This window comes from Nycticebus coucang, chromosome Y, assembly GCF_027406575.1.
Source record: "Nycticebus coucang isolate mNycCou1 chromosome Y, mNycCou1.pri, whole genome shotgun sequence".
In the NCBI taxonomy this organism is placed as follows: domain Eukaryota; kingdom Metazoa; phylum Chordata; class Mammalia; order Primates; family Lorisidae; genus Nycticebus; species Nycticebus coucang.
The window spans coordinates 2427189-2450029 of record NC_069805.1 but is presented as its reverse complement, the minus strand read 5'-3'; the positions used below and the strand labels follow the sequence as shown (position 1 = coordinate 2450029).

At 41.4% G+C, this 22841-nt stretch overlaps 2 protein-coding genes across 2 annotated transcripts; one reads left to right on the top strand and one right to left on the bottom strand.

Annotated features, from left to right (window-relative positions):
* Nucleotides 1–461: 461 nt before the first annotated feature.
* On the bottom strand, nt 462–719 carry LOC128579111 (cytochrome c oxidase subunit 7A2, mitochondrial-like). Its single transcript, XM_053581373.1, has one exon. The coding sequence runs from the start codon at nt 717–719 to the stop codon at nt 462–464; it is 258 nt and encodes an 85-aa protein (XP_053437348.1).
* A 3324-nt stretch (nt 720–4043) lies between these two features.
* LOC128578963 (heat shock transcription factor, Y-linked-like) lies at nt 4044–4562 on the top strand. The gene has a single exon (XM_053581301.1). It carries the CDS (start codon nt 4044–4046, stop codon nt 4560–4562), a length of 519 nt encoding a protein of 172 aa, XP_053437276.1.
* Nucleotides 4563–22841: the final 18279 nt, after the last annotated feature.

Here is a 22841-nt window from a genome sequence, read left to right as displayed (position 1 = left end):
TTTTTATTCAGACAAATATGCATTTGGTTACCCTCAGTAGATTGCAGTAAGTGTCACAGCCACAAAACCTCAAACCTCAACCTATTGGGCTGAAGCAATTCTCTTGCCTCACACTCACAAGTAGTTGGGACTACAGGCACCTGCCACAACACCCAGCTATTTGTTTTGTTGTAGTTGATATTGTTGTTTACCAGGCCCAGGCTCCATTCACCAGCCCCAATGTAAGTGGCCAACACCCTAACCAGCGAGCTATAGGAACAAAACCAAGAACAAAAATCATTTTACCTCAAAGATATTTGCACCAGTGTTTTTTTCCCACTGGTTAAAGACTGCTTTATGGGTGGCAATTAATACAAGTCAATAAATATTGATCCCCAACGAAGAGCTCAGTTACTCATCAGTTTACTAGTCCATACAGAACTAAATGAAAGTGAACCAAGTGATCACTGGGATGACTGAAGTCAATCCTGCTTTTTGGGAAATGAAGCCACAGCCAGCAGATATATGGCACCTGCTGTTCCTCCAACTGTAAGAACCATGGTTATATATATAACAGTAGGAGGGCACCAAGCCAGCACACCCTTTAAGTGAACTGGAATCCAATTATCCTCCTGAAACAGATTTTGCTTGTCTGGAACTTTATTTTCAAAATGCCTGCATGAAGCAGTACTTATGGTCCTCTGCGAAATCAGACGGAGAGCCGACAGATTCCGCTGCATCTTGCCTCAGTTACTGCCCACCAACTGTTACAACTGAACACAGAGAACTAAAGTCGCCACACTGCAACCGCTGCAAGGTGCCTAGAATTTTTATTGCAGTTCAGTTCATAGTTGCCAAGTTGTTGAAGCAACTTGAGTGCCCATCGACCCATGAATAGATTGAAACATTGTGGTATATGTACGCTATGAAATACTATTCAGCCATAAGAAAAGATGTAGAGTTTACATCTTTTATGTTTACCTAGATGGAGTGGAAACACATTCTTCTTAGTCCAGTATCTCAAGAATGGGAAACAATTCTAATATGAAACCAATATATAAAAATCTCATGCTCATACAGTTGGTAAAACATAAATATAGTGTAGCAAGTGGGGTGAGAAGGGTCTGTGGGGCGGGTGATTCTTGGGAGGCAGGAATCCATTTAGCAAGGTCTCACCTAGTGTGCACAATGCAAGGGTGTTCAGCTGAAGTGTTGTTGTGTAAGTTGAACTTTATCTTGGAAGATAGAACAATACAACCTAAATACTTGTGCCCCTGTGTTAATTTGAAATTAAAAATACATTGAAAAATTCAGGTAGCATATCTAGTGGGAGGACCTGATATAACTTCTCAAAAAGTTTAATAATGTGCAATTTTTTTTTGCAGTTTTTTTTTGGCAGGGGCAGGGTTTGAACCCACCACCTCTGGCATAAGGGGCCGGCGCTCTACTTTTTGAACTACAAGTGCCACCCAGAAACTTTTGTTAACACATTGTCAATACAGAAAAATCTGAGTTTAGAAAAATACTGTGTTAAACTGAACAAACTTCTAACCCTTTTCTAGCATAAGTGAACTGCATCCTAAAATATGGTATATATTAAAATCATTATTTGTTTCTCCCATACATATTAAATATTTACAAAAGTAGGAGTTAGGATTTTAATACATCACTCTTCTTTCAACCATAAACTTAAAGAAGTTATGTTCTACTGTATGTCTTACTGTAATTAGTGCCTGGTTATTTTTTAAAAGTCAAGATATTTTATTCAATATTAATATTATTTTGAAAAATTAAGTCCTATTTAAAAATTACACCATTATATTGTGACATGCAAAGATTCTGAAAAATATTTTTAATATATATATATATATATTTAGCCTTTGGGATAAAAGAATATTTCCCTTTAGTTATATGCACAAATTCACATTACTTTTAATACCGTTTTATTATTTTTATCTCTTACTCTTCACAATCTTAACTGTAGACCTAAACACTTCAAAAATCTTACACGTAATTTATATTTATCAGATACTTATAGACACATAAAATAAAAACGTGTGTGTGTGTGTGTCTGTGGGTGTTTGAATTTTACCTTAGAGATGGAAACCTGCCCTGTTGCCCAGGCTGGAGAACAGTGGTATGAACATACCTCACTAAAACCTAGAACTCCTATTCTTAAGCCTCCTGTCTATCTGGGACTTACTGGCATGTGCCATAACACCTGGTTAATTTCTTAATTTTCTTTTTAAGGCTGATTTTAAACTTATAACCTCAAACAATGTAGCAACGTCCTTGGGCTCCCATAGTCCTAGAATTTATATTCATGACACACTGGGCCCAGCAAAATCATATTTATTCTACTGATACACGTCTAAAAAGTTTTTGAATACTGAATTATGTATTATGCTTAATACATAATTTTTCTACTGAACCCTAATTATGGTTCATTTTAATCATCAGCATTACCTTAATTCTAAGGTAAATTGGGTGGCGCCTGTGATTCAGTCAGTAAGGCGTCGGCCGCATATACGGAAGGTGGCGGATTCAAACCCGGCCCCAGCTGAACTGCAACCAAAAAATAGCCGGGCGTTGTGGCGGGCGCCTGGAGTCCCAGCTACTTGGGAGGCTGAGGCAAGAGAATCGCTTAAGCCCAGGAGTTGGAGGTTGCTGTAAGACGTGTGACACCATGGCACTCTACCAAGGGCCATAAAGTGAGAATGTCTCTCAAAAAAAAAAAAAAAATTCTAAGGTAAATTAAACACAATATAAAACTAACTATTTTAAAGTGCATAATTCAGTGGTACTAAACTTTTCCATCACCCAACAGGAAACTCTATACTCATTAGTTAGTTCTCCTTAATCCCTAGACTCAGGGAGCCTGTCACCTGCTTTCTTATGTCTATAGCCATGTCTTTGTTACATACAGGTTCTGCACTGATAAGAGGTCCAAACTGATACAGCGTTTAAAATTATTTTTTATTCCATTTCCTGTATTGTCCTATTACCCAGCCCTATCCTCCTGGCACCAATCTAATAAAAATGTGTCTTAAATGTTGGAAATCCACTTTACTTCAAGGATTTCTTAACAAAACCACAAGGGATATTCATGATTCTCACCACAAAGTAAGCCAGTGACTGAGACACAGGGATTGTCAAGAGGAAAGGATTTACTACAAGAGGTGCATCTGCTGGGTGGGGAGGGACATAGAATGCTTCAAATCCACCCCCCATCCAACATGGTCAGTGAGTTCATGAAGGTAAAAATAATACATGAGGGATGTGAAACCCATCATGTGTTTGGGGTTGAGTGCAGGGCACACAAGTGCAGTGAGAAGTCATTCCAGCACATACATCCCAGGAACAAAAATGGTAGGAAAGTCCCTCCCAGATTAGGGGTTTAGTATTATAATGAGCTGGGGGTGAACAATGCTCATTCCCTCAGCCTGTGCACAGGCTCAGTGTGTCCTTGGACACAATGTGGTGATGTTACTGCTTATCTTTTATAAACACACAGGTGGTGTAAGGCCCTGTAGTTATCTCAGGGCTTTAAGGAGGATCTGCCATTGCTGGGAAAGAAAATCAAAAGCAGATCCCTTAGTGTGACAGAAAGTTATAAAGTTTTGTTCAGTACATTTTACTGGCCTGCAACTTGAAACATAAAACAATTACAAACCCCATCAACACTAGCACTATCACAAAACCAGAAAAAATATTTTCTTGTTTACAGCACTGGTTGCAGAAGCGATCTATGTATTCATTTACTTATTTGTTTAAAACATTCTGTAGGAATGAGATTTCATACATCATACTAAGTAAAATAAGCAGTTTACACTGTATTTTAATTAGATAAATTTCCCGTAGTAGGAAGCATATGCTCTTGGCTAAGTGTTACAGATTTATTGCTAGGATACAAAAGTCATTTTGTGATGTCACAGCCACTCAAGCTGAGAGTCATTGTGATGATCTAGATTAGCTTACCTGTGCAGGCCAGCTGAAGCAGCATTTGATCTGTGGGTTGAAAACTGTGCACATGAGAAGAGTTTCTGAAGAAAAATTTATCTGACATGGCACAAGTTTCTTCAGAAATTCAAAATGTTTCTTCTGGAGATGGATCAATTGACTCAGAAGCCTACATTGGACCTCAATCGTGTGAGCACATGTCCCCTGAGGACAGAGAGCTAAGAGCCATGATTGAAGAAGAAGCTTTTCATGTTTTGTCTAAAGATTCTTTGAAAAAAAGACAACATTACACAGTTTGTGTCTCTGAACCGGATGAAGATAATGACTTCCTTTCTCTCACCTTTCCTAGAAAACTTTGGAAGATAGTTGAAAGTGACAAATTTAAGTCTGTTTGGTGGGATGAGAATGGAACATCTATAGTCATTAATGGAGAACTCTTTAAGAAAGAAGTTTTGGAAAGAAAGGGCCCTTTCAGAATATTCGAAACTGATAGTATGAAGAGTTTAGTTCGACAGCTTAACCTTTATGGATTTAGAAAAATGAGACAGACTTTCCAAAGATCTGCTTCTCTGGCTGATTTTCTGGCAGAAGAAAAAGAAGTGTCTGTTTTAAGCAAGGTATGAAACTTTTTCCAGTTACCACTTATGTAAGGAAAATATAACATTTTATGTGTACATCAGTAAATTGTTGGTATGGTACAGGGAAATCAGATTTTGAAAATAATATAAATAATAAAAACTAAGGTAATATTCATTTTTTCAAATCATTGAGGCCAGTTCAAGGATAAATGTTTAGGATTTTAAGGAATTTTTGGTACCAACTTTAATAAAGGTACTGAGCCACTTAATGAAGTATTTACTGTGATACTCATACATGTTTTCACTGGAAACTCTACTACTTAAATGTTTGTTTCCTAATAATTACATTCTTAATAATAGTCAACAATGTACATGCATTATTTGATTATATTAACTTTGATAAAGCTAAAATTTGAGATTTTATATGTTAGTTTTTTGTCTCTTGGGTAAAAAAATGTCTCACTTTTCTTTTGATTTCAGCTACACTTCTATCATAATCCAAATTTTAAACGTGGGTGCCCACAACTTTTGGTAAGAATGAAAAGAAGAGTTAGGATTAAAAATTCTTCTCCAGCATCTTCTTCATCAGCACAATATTCCAACAAGAAGCACTTTAGAGCAGGTAGTAACATGGATTATAATTCTGGTTTAGTTGCTGAAACTACTAGAGAAAATGTATCATCAACCTCTACAAATTTAAGTGAGCCTCTAATAATGAAGCCTCCTTCCAGCCAGCAAATTGCTGATAGAAATGAACCGACCACAAGTGATTTTTCTCTTCCATCATCAAGTTTAGCTAGACCATCAGAACAAGTTGCAACTGAGCAACATGCTATTTTAAATCGATTGAACACTTATCATATGCACTCATATGGCAGCTATGCTCAAGGAAATGGCCAGATTGTGAATTATGTCACATCTACAACTTTTCAATACCAGATCATATCTCCCTTACAGAACAATTATTTTGGACTGATGATGCAGCCTACTACTTTCCCAGCAAGATATCCTGGATTATCAGCCAATGAGCCACTTTTACCTAACCTGTTACTACCATCAGGAAACCCATGGTTTCCAGTAACCATGATAGCTGATACATCTGCTACCTCTCTTTCAAGTTCAATTCATCAACCATCTTCATTGTACCAGCAGCCTCCTAATTTCAACTGATCCTCTCCCTAAGAAGTATCACATTGTGCAGAATGACAGAGAAAAAAAATACATTGATGAATTCTAAAATAACATCTTCCATTCTGTTATTTGAACAATAAAATTATTGTTCACCTTTATGTGTTCTTTTTCCTTATTTTTAAAAATGTACTTATCAGTAAAATGTTTTTATTTTACCAGCAGACTAATTTAATATTATTGTTTTAACATAGGAACTTTTAGATCATTTGACAGGAAATTAGACATAGCCTTTGTAAATAACTTATATTTAACTAGTTTATAGAGAGTATGGAGTAGCCCACGCTCTTTGCTTTTATAACAGAATACCATAGGCTGATAAGTTAAAGAGACTTATTTGGATTACACTTTGGAGACTGGGAACTCAGTCTCTAAGGGCCTTACATCTAGAAGAGGACCGCCTTTCTATACACTGAGCATGCTGGTGGATACTCTTTAATCCCAGGAAGACAAGATGAGGAAAAGAAAATGAGTTCAGTAGCTCACACAATCTGGACACTATAATTGTAGTACACTATGTTTTGCAGCATAACAACAACAAAAAACCTATCTATTAAAAAAATAATAATAATAGTGCAGGCATCACCTTGGAAGCCCATGCAAGACAAAGCCCCTGGGTTGAATTCAAAACGCTCCCCCCAACCCAGTAACTAAACATTTTCCAGAACATGACATTAATTCATTAAAGAGGGTATGATCCCCCAGTGCACTAATCCACTTCAATGGGTCCCACCTCCTGAGACTATATCATGGCAGCTGAATGCTGTGAGCAAAGGAAAAGAAGAAACTTGAAAATAAAAAATGTAGCGTCTTCTAAACATAATCCCGGGCAAATGAATGAAAATGAGAGCATAAATTAGAACAGAATGGAATGGAATACATGGAAATACTAGAAAATGGCACACACATACATTACTGCCATATTTTCTCAATTATGTTACCTTTCTTAGTTATTTTAAACTACTTGAATTTTAGTTGTTAAAGAAAATTGTCAGCATTAAATACATTTGAAACAGCCAATCCACTAACCAAGATCACTATTATTCCTATCTCTTGAGCAATAAAGTTTATGTAACACTGTTATGAATTGCACCCACTGTCCACGGTTCACAGAGTGGAATTTTACACTATTAGCAAAAGCCCTTTTGCTCTATTAGCAAAGCATTCCAACTGTTTGTGCCCTTAATGACCTTTCTTAGTAAGGTCTACTTTTCATATTTTCTATTTCTTTTTTTTGTTGTTGTTTGAGACAGAGTCTCACTTTATGGCCCTCGTAGAGTGCCGTGGCCCTCACAAGCTCACAGCAACCTCTAACACCTGGGCTTCAGCGATTCCCTTGCCTCAGCCTCCTGAGTAGCTGGGACTACAGGCACCCACCAGAATGCCCAGCTATTTTTTTTTTTTTTTGGTTGCAGTTCAGCCCGGGGCTGGGTTTGAACCCGCCAGCCTAGGTATATGGGTCTCGGCGCCTTACCGACTGTGCACAGGCGCCGCCCTTTTCATATTTTCTAATGCACACTTTTAACATGTTGATTTTTTGTCCCATCCAAAGACCTAATTCCTTATGCTGACATTTAATAACTTCTGGATTCTCAGCTAACCATAATGCAAACAGGCATAAACAAGTCCCTTCAAGATCGGGAATCTATTTACCTTTGCAGCTTCATGTCTTTCTGTTCCATCACTCTCCAACAAAAGCTTTGTTCGGACTAACTACTTTCCACTGTGCCCATTTCTATTTTGTGACTTTTTCCCATTTCCTTCCTGATTTCTGCCCTGAAAGACCACTACATTTGTTCTGGAGTAGACTAGATTGAATAGATGTCCATTCCTATTCTCATATAAATACAACTAATAATGCTGTATGTTTGTACATATAAAATACATACACATAATACATATATAATAAATATATGAATGGTGAAACAAGAAATAAAACCAGTGGGAGAACTTAAACCTTATGGATAATGAGGTAGGTTGAGTGTCCTTGGTCTTCTTTTTGACTTATGCATCACAGACATGGGTCCTGAAGAAGCTAGTAACTAAATAATGCAAATAAGAATGGACAAAACTGCACCCTCAAGATCAGCTTTCTCAGGGCTAGGAAAGGTACATCTCACTAATCACTTTATCTCAGCCAGACACTACAAAAAATTAAAAAATAAAAATTCGTGGACCTGTACTACACAGACCAGCAGAAGGCAAGTGTGAGGGTTTTCCTGGTTCCATCTAATGATGAAACACCTCAGTCCTCAGATGCAGTGATATCAGAGAAAGCAGAGAAATAAACTGATAGGAGAAAGCAGAGAAATAAACTGATATTTTCAACCCTGCCATGTGGTAATAAAGCACCTCTTGGCTAGAGAGTCACACGGAAGGTCTATTGGGAAGCTAAAACTTGTATACTCATTTATCAATGTCTTCGAAGTCAAAACATGCTAACAAGGCAATCTCAAATTCTGTCCTAACTTGACAGCACACATCCTCCTTCCCCTAACAGAGGATAATGCCATCTACAAATGAAGGTCATAATAAGGTCAAGTCTCACTAATAACACTAATGATCAAACCTGAAATAAAAATCACTCGTTGCAAGAACAAAAAGGAAGCCTTCTACTTGAATGAAAAAGGATGACAAATGCCACAATACCGAAATATCAGGGATATCTTACGGAGTTTTGAACTGAATATATACTAAGGGATAATGAATGATGTAAAAAAAGTAATTATAGGGCGGTGCCTGTGGCTCAGTGAGTAGGGCGCCGGCCCCATATGCCGAGGGTGGCGGGTTCAAACCCAGCCCCGGCCAAACTGCAACAAAAAAATAGCCGGGCGTTGTGGCGGGCGCTTGTAGTCCCAGCTGCTCTGGAGGCTGAGGCAAGAGAATCGCGTAAGCCCAAGAGTTAGAGGTTGCTGTGAGTCCTGTGATGCCACGGCACTCTACCCGAGGGCAGTACAGTGAGACTCTGTCTCTACAAAAAAAAAAAAAAAAAAAAAGTAATTATACATATGCTTGATATTAATAAAAAAGTATAAAGCAAAAAATGGAAAGTTTCACCAAAAAAGTATATCTAACAACTATTTGGAAATTTATAACTAAAAATATGATAGAAATCAAGTAACACTCTGTGAAAATAGTCCTTTATATTTATAAATAACTATAAAGAAAATATTTCAGGTAATTATGAACAGAGGAGTGAGAGGTCATTATAAAGAGGATTATATACTTCACTCAAGCTGGTAATATGATGATGTTAGTACATCGTGATAAAGTATGTGCATACAAACAACAAATCATATATACAAAGATAATAACTTTTTATTTTATTTATTTATTTTTTTAATGTAATAAACCTTTACATTTTTATTGTAGATCTTACAAAGTACTTACAAGGTGCTTTCACATGTATAATATTCACATGTGATCCTAACAACAGCTCTTCAGGTGAGAATTATCTTTGTTCTATAATGAAAATGCCTAAACCTTAGAGAAATTCTCAAGATAAGACATTTATTTAGTAAGCAGCCACACTGGTGTTCTTTCCCCAATGTAATTATAAGTACATATTCTTTCCATAACATTTTATAAATTGAAGACATCATACTGGGTCTGAATGTAGAAAATAATAAGCTACATATTTTTAACTTTCTAGTTTCTTCATCTGTTCTTACCTGGGTAAGTTACCAGTAATTTTTATTCATTACATTCTGTTAACATTTCTTTCCCAAAAACACAGCTCTGTTTTTGTTCCAGAAATATTCTGTGGGATTAATACACACAGAATTTAACCACCTGAATGTTATTTTAAAATATATTTATAAAGGTCTTTCTGCACACAAATAATGCACTGTATGACTCAACTTGATTAATTTAGCTATATATGGTTAATATTATGACTGGATAATTTCTTTCAAATAAAGGAATTTAAATGATTTTATTCACTCAGTTGTGGTGATTTCTGTTGTTGTTCCAACACATGGAATAACATGTGAGTTATGAGTTTGGACAGCATACATCTTGAACTGCTATTTAATAGAAATTGAGGCTCAGAGAAGTTGCCACATCTGATTAGTGGGAGAAACTTCCCTAGATTGGCTAACCCTTACTGAGGAAAAAAAGGAGAAAACTGAGAAAAAAGGGGGAGGGGAATCTGAGTCCCTGCATAGCCAACTAGCCATTTCTCGCAACAATTATATATAACCTGTGCTTATTCTATTTAGTAGTAATCTTTGATAAAATAACATGAAGAATTATTAACACTAAAAAGAAAAAAATAGGACTTTGTAGACTCAATTCTCTATGGCATTTCAATAGAACTTATGGTAGGCTATCTTTTCAAGGTTGGTTGTTCCCCCAGCAAAAAGCCCCTTCAGAGCCAGAAACAGCATTTTCCTACAGATCAAAGGACAGATTTACTTGTTGAACAGAATGACAAGTGTTTGTGGAGACTTTCCAGGATAAAAAAAAACTCCTTCCTTTGGAACAGAGATAGACAAGTTTTCCAGAAGTCCCTATGTAAGATCAGGATGTCCTTACCCGAGAGTTTTCCAGTTGTGACATAGATCCACGGCGTGGTCATTATTTACCAGAGCCTACCTCTGCATTGCCCACGCTTCTTTCTTTTACTATTATTAAAGAAATTACATTATAGCATAAATATTTTCTCATATTACTATGCACTCCCTATGAGGACTTTTATTATCTATATATATTTCCTTGTTTGCACATACTATATATCTTATTCATTCCTATATAGGTAGATATTTATTTTTTCTGATTTTCTCTATTACAAATACACATTAATGAATATCATTGTACTTATTTTTTCTGCATTTCACAGGATTTTTAATAGGAGAGCAATGCAGATATAAAATTATTGAGTTAAAGGCTGTGAGATTCTTATTTCTTTTTTTTTTTAGAGGGTAGATCTCATGTTAAGACTTCTTTTCTTGGGCGGCGCCTGTGGCTCAGCGGGTAGGGCGCCGGTCCCATATGCCGGAGGTGGCGGGTTCAAACCCAGCCCCAGCCAAATAAAAAAAAAAAAAAAAAAAAAAGACTTCTTTTCTTTTATTAAATCATAGCTGTGTACATCAATATGATCATGGGGCATCATACACTTGTTTCATAGAATATTTGACACATTTTCATCTCATTAGTTGACATAGCCCTCCTGGCATCATCCTAGTTACTTTGTGAAGACATTTACATTCCACATTTGCCAAGGCTCACATGTACCTTTGTAAAATGCACCACATGTGTGATCCTTTCAATCCCCTTCCCTCTACCCACCTCCCCCTCGCTCCCCACGCTTTCCCCCTTCCCCCTGTTCTTAGGTTAAAACTTGGTTATACCTTCAGGTAAAGGTCCTAAGTTTGTTTCATAGTAGGGGTGAATACATTGGATATTTTTTCTTCCATGCTTGAGACACTTTACTGAGAAGAATATGTTCCAGCTCCATCCATGTAAACATGAAGGAGGTGAGGTCCCCATCTTTCTTTAAGGCTGCATAGTATTCCATGGTGTACATATACCACAATTTATTAATCCATTTGTGGATCGATGGGCACTTGGGTTTCTTCCATGACTTAGCAATTATGAATAGGGCTGCAATGAAGATTCAAATATCTTTGTTATGATGTGGTTTTTGGTCTTCTGGGTATATGCCCAGCAGAGGAATTACAGGATTGAATGGGAGATCTATTTTTAGATCTCTAAGTGTTCTCCATATATCTTTCCAAAAGGAATGTATTAGTTTGCATTCCCACCAGCAGCGCAAAAGTGTTCTCTTTTCTCCACATCCACGCCAACATTTCTGGTCTTGAGATTTTGTGATATAGGCTAGTCTCACTGGAGTTAGATGATATCTCAGAGTAGTTTTGATTTGCATTTCTCTGATGATTAAAGATGATGAGCATTTTTTTCATATGTCTGAATGCCACTCACCTTTCTTCTTCAGAGAAGTTTCTTTTCAATTCTCTTGCCCAGCCTGTGATGGGATCCCTTGTTCTTTTCTTGCTAATGCGTTTGAGTTCTCTGTGGATTCTGGTTATTAAACCTTTGTCAGAGACATAACCAGCAAATATCTTCTCCCATTCTGTGGGCTGTTTGCTTGCTTTACTTACTGTGTTCTTGGCTGTGCAGAAGCTTTTTAGTTTGATCAAGTCCCAAAAGTGTATTTTTGAAGCTACTTCAATCGTCCAGGGGGTCCTTCTCATAAAAAAATCACCCAACCCCATTTCTTCAAGGGTTTCCTACACTCTCTTCTAGTATTTTTAAAGTTTCATGTCTTAAGTTTAGGTCTTTAATCCAGTTAGAGTCTATCTTGGTTAGTGGTGAAAGGAGTGGATCGAGTTTCAGTCTTCTACAGGTTGCCAGCCGGTTCACCCAGCACCATTTGTTAAATAGGGAATCTTTTCTCCACTGGATGTTTTTAATTGGCTTGTCAAAGATTAAATAACGGTAAGTAGCTGGGTTCATTTCTTGGTTCTCTATTCTGTTCCAGATATCTACTTCTCTGTTTTTGTGCCAATACCATGCTGTTTTGATCACTATCAATTTGTAGTATAGTCTGAGGTCTGGTAGCATAATTCTTCCTGCTTTGTTTTTATTTTTGAGTAATGTCTTGGATATTCGAGTTTTTTTCTGATTCCATATAAAACGAAGTATTGTTTTTTCAAGATCTTTAAAGTATGACAGTGGAACTTTCATAGGGATTGCATTGAAGGTATATATTGTGTTGGGTAGTATGGACATTTTAACAATGTTGATTCTTCCCAGCCATGAGCATAGTATGTTTTTCCATTTATTAAAATTCTCGGCTATCTCTTTTCTTAGAGTTTCATAGTTCTCTTTATAGAGATCTTTCACATCCTTTGTTAGATAAACTCCCAAATATTTCGTCTTCTTTGGCATTACTGTGAATGAGATGGAGTCCTTAATTGTTTTTTCAACTTGACTATTGTTTGTATATATAAAGGCTACTGATTTATGAATGTGGATTTTGTAACCTGAGACGTTGCTGTATTCCTTGATCACTTCTAAGAGTTTTGTATTAGAGTCCCTGGTGTTTTCCAGATATACAATCATGTCATCTGCAAAGAGCGAAAGTTTGATCTCTTCTGACCCTATGTGGATGCCCTTAATCGCCTTTTCTTCCCTAATTGCGGTGGCTAAAACTTCCATTACAATGTTAAAAAGCAATGGAGACAAGGGGCAGCCTTGTCTGGTTCCAGATCTAAGTGGAAATGTTTCCAATTTAACTCCGTTCAATATGATATTGGCTGTCGGTTTGCTGTATATGGTCTCTATCAGTTTAAGAAATGTCCCTTCTATACCAATTTTCTTAAGTGTTCTGATCATGAAGGGATGTTGGATGTTATCAAAAGCTTTTTCTGCATCGACTGAGAGGATCATATGGTCTTTGTTTTTTACTTTGTTTATATGCTGAATTACATTTATAGATTTATGTATATTGAACCAGCCTTGAGACCCTGGGATAAAGCCAACTTGATCATGATGTATGATTTGTTTGATATGTTGCTGGATTCTGTTTGTTAAGATCTTATTGAATATTTTTGCGTCTATATTCATTAGTGATATTGGTCTATAATTTTCTTTTTTTGTTGGGTCTTTTCCTGGTTTGGGGATCAGGGTGATGTTTGCTTCATAGAAGGTGTTGGGGAGTCTTCCTTCTTTTTCTACATTTTGGAAGAGTTTGAGTAATATAGGTATTATTTCCTCTTTAAAGGTTTGGTAGAATTCTGATGTGATACCATCTGGTCCCGGGCTTTTCTTTTTGGGGAGCTTTTGTATGGTTGATATTATTTCCGAACTTGAAATTGGCCTCCCCAACATTTCCACTTGATTCTGGTTAAGTCTTGGAAGGTGACGAGCTTCCAAGTATCTGTCCATTTCCTTCAGGTTTTCATATTTCTGAGAGTAAAGTTTCTTGTAATATTCATTAAGGATTTTTTTGATTTCTGAGGAGTCTGTTGTTATTTCGTTTTTGTCATTTCTGATTGATGAGATTAGAGATTTTACTCTTTTTTTCCCGATTAGGTTGGACAACGGTTTATCTATTTTGTTGACCTTTTCAAAAAACCAGCTTTTTGATTTATTGATCTGTTGTATTGTTCTTTTGTTTTCAATTTCATTTAGTTCTGCTCTAATTTTGGTTATTTCTTTTCTTCTACTGGGTTTGGAGTTGGAGTGTTCTTCCTTTTCCAGTTGCTTGAGATGTCCCATTAAGTTGCTTACTTCCTCTCTTTCCGTTCTCCTGAGGAAGGCTTGCAGTGCTATAAATTTCCTTCTTAGAACTGCCTTTGCAGTGTCCCAGAGGTTCTGATAGTTCATGTCTTCATTGTCGTTTAATTCCAAAAATTTGGCAATTTCCTTCTTGATCTCATCTCTGACCCAGCTATCGTTCAGCATGAGGTTATTTAACTTCCATGTTTTTGTATGAGTATGTAGATTCCTGTTGTTACTCAGCTCAAGTTTTATTGCATGATGGTCCGAGAAGATGCATGGAATAAATTCTATTCCTATGAATTTACTGAGGTTAGATTTGTGACCTAAGATGTGATCAATTTTGGAGTAAGTTCCGTGGGCTGATGAGAAGTATGTGTATTCAGTTTTGTTAGGGTGAAATGTTCTGTAGATGTCTGCTAGATCTAAATTCTGGATGGTTAGATTTAAGCCTAAAATTTCTTTACTCAGCTTTTTGTTGGAGGATCGATCCCTCACTTCCAAAGGAGTGTTAAAATCTCCGACTATTATGGAGCTGGAAGAAATCAAGTTGCTCATGTCTGTTAGAGTTTCTCTTATGAATTGAGGTGCATTCTGATTGGGTGCAAAGATGTTAATAATTGAAATCTCATCATATTGAGTATTACCCTTAACAAATATGAAATGACCATTCTTGTCCTTCCTTACTTTTGTTGGTTTAAAGCCTATTGAGTCTGCAAATGAAATTGCAACACCTGCTTTTTTCTGGTTACCATTTGCCTGAAATATGGATGACCATCCTTTGACCCTGAGTCTGTATTTGTCTTTTAAGTTAAGATGTGACTCTTGTAAGCAACAGATATCTGGTCTGAGTTTTTGTATCCAGTCAGCTAACCTATGTCTCTTTAGAGGACAGTTTAAGCCATTCACATTAATGGAGATTATTGATAAATTTGGTGAAAATTTGGGTAACGTGTTTTTCAAAAGTCTGGTGGACGAATTTAATCTTTTTGCCATTGTAGAAGCTGGAGTTTGATCAGGAGTTTCTGAGTGAATTTACATTTGTAGTAGTGGATTGGGTTGGTCATTACGGAGGATAGGTCTGAGAATACCCTGAAGAGCTGGTTTGGTTGTGGCAAATTTCTTCAACATATGAATGTCGTTAAAGTATTTAATTTCTCTATCATAGATGAAACTCAGTTTAGCTGGGTACAAGATCCGGGGTTGAAAATTATTTTGCTTTAGGAGATTAAAAGTCGATGACCACCCTCTTCTGGCTTGAAAAGTTTCAGCAGAGAGATCTGCAGTCATTCTAATGTTCTTACTTTTGTAGGTAATGGCTTTCTTTCACCTGATAACCTTGAGAATTTTCTCCTTCATGTTGACTTTGGTGAAGCTAATTATGATATGTCTGGGGAATGACTTATGGGGGTTGAATGGTGCTGGCGTTCTGAAACTGTCTGCTATCTAAATTTCAGAATCTCTAGGCATGTCTGGAAAATTCTCTTTCATAATTTCATGCAGAAGGGCCTCTGTGCCCATCAATGCCACTTCATCGTTTTCCGGAACTCCTATTATTCGTATGTTTGCCTTCTTTGAATTATCCCAGAGCTCTCTAAGAGAAAGATCTGTTTTTGCTCTCCATTTCTCTTCCACTTTGAGAGTTTGGGTGCATTCGAAGGCTTTATCTTCGATGTCGGAAATCCTTTCTTCTGCTTGGTCCATTCTGTTGCTGAGAGATTCTACTGTATTTTTCATATCTTTAAGGGCTGCAAATTCTTGCTTCAGTGTGTCTAAGTCTTTGGTGGTTTTGTCTTTAAATTCGTTAAATTCTTGAGACAACTTTTGAATTTCTCCTCAGATTCCTAATTCCATTTTATCGATCTTGTATGCAATCCAAATTCTGAATTCGATTTCTGACATGTCTGCCAGTTGTTTATGAATGGGATTTTCAATTACATCTGCCATTTCTTTTCTTGGGGGGGGTTGATCTATTCTGGTTATTCATGTTACCAGAGTTTTTCCGCTGATTCCGCCCCATGGTTGTTTTACTCCCTTTGATTTTTCCCCTAGGGTTTTGTTGAGGGCCCGTTCAGTGTTGTAGCCTGAGAGATTGGGGCCCTGTCTGATGTGGTGGGGCTGAGTGGTTCTGACTTCTTGTCAGCTGGCTTCTGTTTGACCTCAGTGAAGCACTTAGTCTGGGTTGAAGTCTCAGTTCTCTGAGTTGGCCCTACTGTGAATGTTTCTGGGGTCTGTGAGTCACCTCAGGCAAATCCTATACTCAGGGGTGGCCTCCTCTGGTTGCCCAGGGAGGCAGGGGGTATGGCTTCAGCCGCCTCAGGGAACTGCCGCTCTGATATGGGTCTCCCCCAGCCTCACTCTTGTGTCCCAGAGTCAGGACCGACAAGCCGCAGTTCGGGCACTGTCCACGCCCCACAAATCCCTCAAGAATCTGGACTCCCGCGGGAACAGGCCTTCAGATCTCAGAGTGTGGATGGGGTGGGGTGCTGGGAACACAAAGCCACCGGCAGCAAGCTCACTCCTTTTCTCCCAATCTTTGGCTCCACTTCACCGCCACAGCCCAAGCCTCCAGGCTTCAGAGTGAGGGGGGTGTGGGAGGGGCTGGAGCCCAGGACCCCAGAGCAGCAAACAGACTCAGCTCCACCCAGTTCCCTGCCGGGCCACACGGCAGACGCTCAGAATGAGGGCGGGGGAGCGCCTGAAGCTCAGAGCCAGCAGGGGGCTCCGAGCCGTAGGGAGTCCGGGCGACAGCGAGCAGATTCAGTTTCTCCCAGTCTCTCACCCGGTTGTACTGCCGCAGCTCAAGCCTGCAGGCTTCAGAGTGGGGGCAGGGTGGGAGGGAGCGGCTGGAGCCCAGAACTGCTGGGCAGCGGACAGACTCGGCTATCCCCAGTTCCCTGCCCAGCCACACGGCAGGCGTTCAGGTCTCCTGACCACAGAGTGAGGGCGGGGGAGTGCCTGGAGCTCAGAGCTAGCAGGGGCTCCGAGCGTAGGGAGCCCGGTCGACAGCGAGCAGATTCAGATTCTCCCGGTCTCTCTCCCGGTTGTACCGCCGCAGCTCAAGCCTTCAGGCTTTAGAGTAGGGGCGGGGTGGAGGGAGTGGCTGGAGCTCAGAACCGAGCAGACGTTCAGGTCTCCAGACCACAGAGCGAGGGCGGGGTGAGCGCTGGGAGCCCGGAGCCAGAGACCAGACGGCAGCGAGGAAAGTCAGATATTCCGGTCTCTCGCCTGGTAATACCGCCACAGCTCAAGCCTTCAGGCTTCAGAGTGGGGGCGGGGTGGGAGGGAACGGCTGGAGCCCAGAACCGCTGGGCAGCGCACAGACTCGGCCATCCCCAGTTCCCTGCCCAGCCACACGGCAGGCGTTCAGGTCTCCTGACCACAGAGTGAGGGTGGGGGAGTGCCTGGAGCTCAGAATCAGCAGGGGCTCCGAGCCGTAGGGAGCCCGGTTGACAGCGAACAGATTCAGATTCTCCAGGTCTCTCGCCTGGTTGTACTGCCGCAGCTCAAGCCTTCAGGCTTTAGAGTGGGGGCGGGGTGGGAGGGAACGGCTGGAGCCCAGAACCGCTGGGCAGCAAACAGACTTGGCTATCCCCAGTTCCCTGCCCAGCCACACGGCAGGCGTTCAGGTCTCCGGACCACAGAGTGAGGGCGGGGGGAGCGCCAGGCACTCAGAGCAGCTGGTAGTGAGTTCGACTCAGCTATATGCCTGGTTGTATTGTTGCCCAGGGAGGGCTGCTGCACCTTGCCTCGGGGAAGCGCCACCCTGGTGAGGGTCTCCCTCCGCTGACTGTCCTCACCTCTCTCCCATGCCCCAGAATCAGCGCTGACCAGCCACAGCTCGGGGACTGTCCTCTCCCCTTTAGGAGTCACCCAAGAATCAGAACTCCTGGGGGACAGGCTTTCAGACCTCAGAGAGAGTGGAGGGAAGTGCTGGGTGCTCAGAGTCACCGGCAAAGGAAAAATTTACAGATTTATACTGTTTTATGCCTGGCAGGATAACGCCTAGGCCTCCTAGTAAGGGAGGTAGGTCCAGTTTGTAGTAGGTCTTTCCCGTGAAGTGTAGTGGGATGGCCTTTGATTTCTGCCCTTTTGTTTGTGGGGCCCTTAAGCCGATCAGGTGGGGAGGGCGGACTCCGTCCGCTTGGTGATGGGTTTTGTACCTTTTGTTTGCTTCCTTGTGATCGCAGCTCTCCTCAGGGGGGTTGATGTGTGTTCTTCAACTTTCTTGCTTGGTGTTGCTGGAATCCATCAGGTTACTTGCTAAATTAACTTTCTATGGAAAGCTGGCTTCAGTCCGCCATCTTCCCATCATCCCCCCAATAATAACTTTTTAAATGTAACAGAAAGAATGTTTCAAATCTTTTCAAACAATCATCCAGAAGAACAAATAAAGAAAACTAGGTAAGAAAAATGAAAGACATAAAGTCAAAAAGATATTAGTAATGAACATAAATGTGAATGGTCTACACTGACTACATGCAGATGTTCGTTCTGTGTATTAAAAGGCCTTTGGTGTTGCAGATAAGGCAGAATAGCTCATCTGTCTTCTCAATGCTGATGACATCTGATCACAAACAGGTGTAATGGCTATTATTAATGCAAAGATCCTTTTGTCCACAGAACAGAAACACATTATGCCAGGGTGAATGCCAGAATGTGTTCTACCACATCAAGAGAGGTCCCCATATTTGATGGGTATGTTTGGCTAGATCCTGGAGAAGTCTACTTTGGGGCTCTTCAACCTCTTTAGACTCCATACCTCTGATATACCAAGCAGCCACAGCTTTCTAGACAACAGCAGGCTAAAAAGCTGTTTAAAAAGCGTTAAGCCTGTCAGTATGGAAAGAAAAAGTGAACAAAGCACTGAATCACAATACTTCTGTCCTCTTTCCATCACCGCTCTGTCAGTTAGCACTTTCCCCAGAGGTAAGTGAATCTTTTCTCCCTGCTCTACCCACACCCATGCCTCCCCTCTCATCAAGACCTAACTGCCTCATTGAAGATGTGGGCATAGTTAGGTCATCACCAAAAAAAATGTCAACACACAGCAACAGCCCCGTTCACTGATGAAGGTTCTCTCCCTGACCAAACGCTGGCCAGGTTTGTCTGCGTCCTCTTCTTGGCTAGGCTTCTACCCTGCCCTACAAAGTCTTAAAACAACACTAATATAGCCTCTAACAGCTTCAGGCGACCCTATCCTCCTGACCCCTAATTTAATTTCAAATGCCTACCTCAGGAAAATGGATCCTGCCAAAAGTTGATTTACTGTTTGTTTACCCAACAGGTGGAGACAGGGCCTCTGTATCCCAGGCTCCGTGGGAAGGTAGAAACAAACCTGACTCTGGTAACTGCCAGCTGGCAGCCACTAATGGACTAAGTGCATCTTCGGTTTTTTACTTAAGACTCACCTGCCCCCTCCTTCCCTCATTTACTGGCTGAACTTCAGTTTAGTTCAGGCTAGGGGCTTTTCCCTACTGAAGTGGCACATGACTGATGAAAATATGCCCTTACCACTTTACCTTTGTGCCTGGGTTTGTTTATCTTTGACATCACAAAACCCCATGCCTGGTCTTTCTCTTAACTTGTTCCTTCTTCAACACAGATGTTGCATACCCCACTGGGGTATGGATAAATACCATACCCCAGTGGGGTATGCACATCTGTCTGAAACTTGCCATAAATTCTGATGAAGCACTGCATACGTATCTTTTTTACCTCATCTCCAGTCCACACGTACCTGAATCTTTTTCTGACGGTGATGATGAGTGGGAGGTATTCCCTCAGCTTATGGGGACCTGTCCATGAATGAGGTGCCTAAAAGGCAAAAGTAGGCAACTCATCAAGAGCCACCCCTTACCTAGATTCAGTTCAGCTATGTTCAGACAAACTTAACTTCTTCTGGGGAAGAACATGAGAGGGAAATTGACTCCTCAACTAGAGGAGGGTTTGTTGGGAAGGTACAGTCCACAAACCCATGGAAATCCCTTTTTATACTCTTTCCCTCACCCCAAAATCCAGCCTCACCACTGGATTCCCCATTTATTCCTGACAGAAGCACCATGATCACAGCACTAATTCCCCAAACTCTTGAGGCTCCCTTGAAAACACCATCACATCTCATATCTTGCATGTGCTTATGCTACATCCACAGGCTACTAAGACATGTTCTAGTACTCATCATTCCAGCCTTCAAAGTTCCACGCAAGCCCCACCGAGGTTGACAGACCACTCCAGCAACATCCATTATGTGCTTCTTTCTACCTTCCCTGACTGCTTGCCACCTCAATGATCATCAAATTCACTCTGCACTTAGTTGTATATTCTCAGTCTCTGTGTTACATGGCTTTTTGGCTCTTTATTTCCAGTACATATAAAAGCCTCAGCTGTTCAAGGTCTGGGGTTGCACTGTCCATCTTGAACTTTACTCTTCAATTACCTCTTTACAGCTCCACATCCCACAGTGAAGGACCCAGTGATGCCATTTCAGGCTTTTGTCCTCCATTTTAAAAGCAAACTGAAAATCCTTTGTTTCGTTTCTTGGTAAACCACACCCATCCCTATCTCTCGGGATGCGCCACTATGTCCCAGAGTGTGTCAGAAACTTCCCCCACCATGGAGATTGGTGGGACCCTATCAGCCTTAAATTCTAGTGTCAGCATAAGAGATAACTGACCCAAAGGCCATGCTATGTTTCCCATGCCCCTCACCCCATAACCACTACATAAAAACACCATGGGCAATGAGCACAGGGCTCTCGGCCCCAGTTGCATCTAGGAATGCTGGCAGCCCTTGCTCGAGCCTGAATAAATGCCCTTGTGTGATTTGCATCAGTGTCTGCCTCTCTTGTATGGTCATTGGGGATTTCCATTCTCGGGTGTAACATTTGGTGCATTGGCCAGGAATCCCCAAGACCCTGAGAGACTCCACCAGGAGGGCCAGTAAGTGTATGTGTCTTAATTTGTCTCTGTGAATTCTTTCTGTACTGTGCAGGTTTTGAGTTGTGGTCAGAAAACGGTCTAGGTGGACACACTGGAGGGCCACCGACCGGAGGCAGTAGAAGATGTTCCCACCTCCTTGGGGGAAGGCTGAGATGTTGATTCCCTAGCCTCGATACCCTTAGGGCTTTTGAGTAGGATCTGGGATGTGTAACCCCTCAGACTCCTACAGGGATCACGTGAAATTTGTGACTTTAGAACTTTTGAGTAAAATCTGGGATGTGGAACCCCCAGCCTACTACAGGGATCACATGGAATCAATCCCCATAGGAATTTTGAGTAGGATCTGGGATGTGAAACCCAGCAGCGTCCTAAAGGGATCACGTGGAATCAGTCCCCCCAGGACTTTTGTGTAAGGTCAGGCTATGCCCACTGACAAGCACCAGGCCATCCATTCACTTTCAGTTTTGCTTCACTTCAGTCTGCAGCCATGTCTGCGTTTTGTATTGTGTGTGTTGTGTTGCATGTTGACTGGGCAACTCTGAGGATGAGACAAACTCAGACGACCCCCCCTTTCACTTATCCTTGATCACTTCCAGAACCTGGGTCTAGTGGTAAAGAAAAATAAACTTGAGACTTTTTGCAGGAGTGTTCTCAGTGTGGAGTATACTGGGCCTGTGCAAGGGCACGGGCAGTGTGGGGAGCAACCAGGGCACGACAAAGAGAGCCACCTTCACAGCGGTGGCTGAGGCCTTGGGCACCCAGGATGCCAGCAGCAGTGAAGGCAAATCTGGATGCGAGTTGGACCCTTCCCGATGATTGCCCCGACTGCAGTGGGCGTCTCGACCACCCCTGGGAAGCCAGGTGGGTGCTGGTAGCTACCCTGGCATGGGTGCGTGCAAATCCAGGGGAGCCAAATTGGGCGGTGGGCATCCCTCCTGCTCCGTTACCCCCATAATATGTGCTCAGGTAGCCAGACCAAGCAAGAACGCGAACTGTGATGGAGGCAGCTCTGCCCACACCCCCAACCTCTTTGGCCCTGCCACAGCCTGCCAGTGTCAAGACCTGGTTGTGAACCCCCCTCCCTGGCTGAAAAATATCCTACCATCTTGGTTGGAGAAAACCGAGGCTAGCACAGTGTTGCCCTGAGGGAAAAGCCTAAACCCAAAGCTAGACCTCCGCACCTCCACACCCCTGTATCCTGTATTGCCAAGTGAGGTGAGCCCAGGAGAACTGTTTTCCCACCTAACCTTCCTTTAATTCAGGCATGCCACAGGCTCAGCATGTCCCAGGAGAGGCTGAATCACCACATGCCAGCAGTCCACCTCACACCGGCAGGAGGGCCCTACAGGAGGCATCTGGGCATCCTGGGCGGGCTGCAGTTGACTCTTCTATGGCCTTACTGCTCCAGGTGGTGGGCCCTCCCGTAAGGGGAACTGTACACTATTGGCCCTTCACCACAAGTGACCTATACGACTGGAAAAATTCAGAACCCTAAGTTTTCAGAAAAACCCACCACCCTTATTGACTTATTAGATTCTGTCCTTTTCACTCAGCCCACTTGGGGCAACTGTCAGCAACTGCTACAGGTCCTCTTCACTACCGAGGAGTGGGACTGAATCTTGGCAGAGACATGGAAGTCTGTCCTAGACAACAATAGGCAGCCTACCACAAATCCAGCACTAATTGAAGCTGCATTCACACTGACCTGTCCAGATTGGAATTTCAATACAGCAGAAAATAAGGAGAGACTCCAGGTTTACTGCCAGACTATAATGGGGGGTGTCCGCTAAGCAGCTAAAGAGAAGGAGCTGAGGCTGTGGAAACTCGCTGCCAGAGGAGGTAGGGAGTCACCCCGGGGGGATCGACCTGGGCTACTGAGAGATCAGTGTGCATACTGCAGGAAGACTGGCCACTGGACCAGAGAATGTCCCCCATCCAAACAAACAAACAA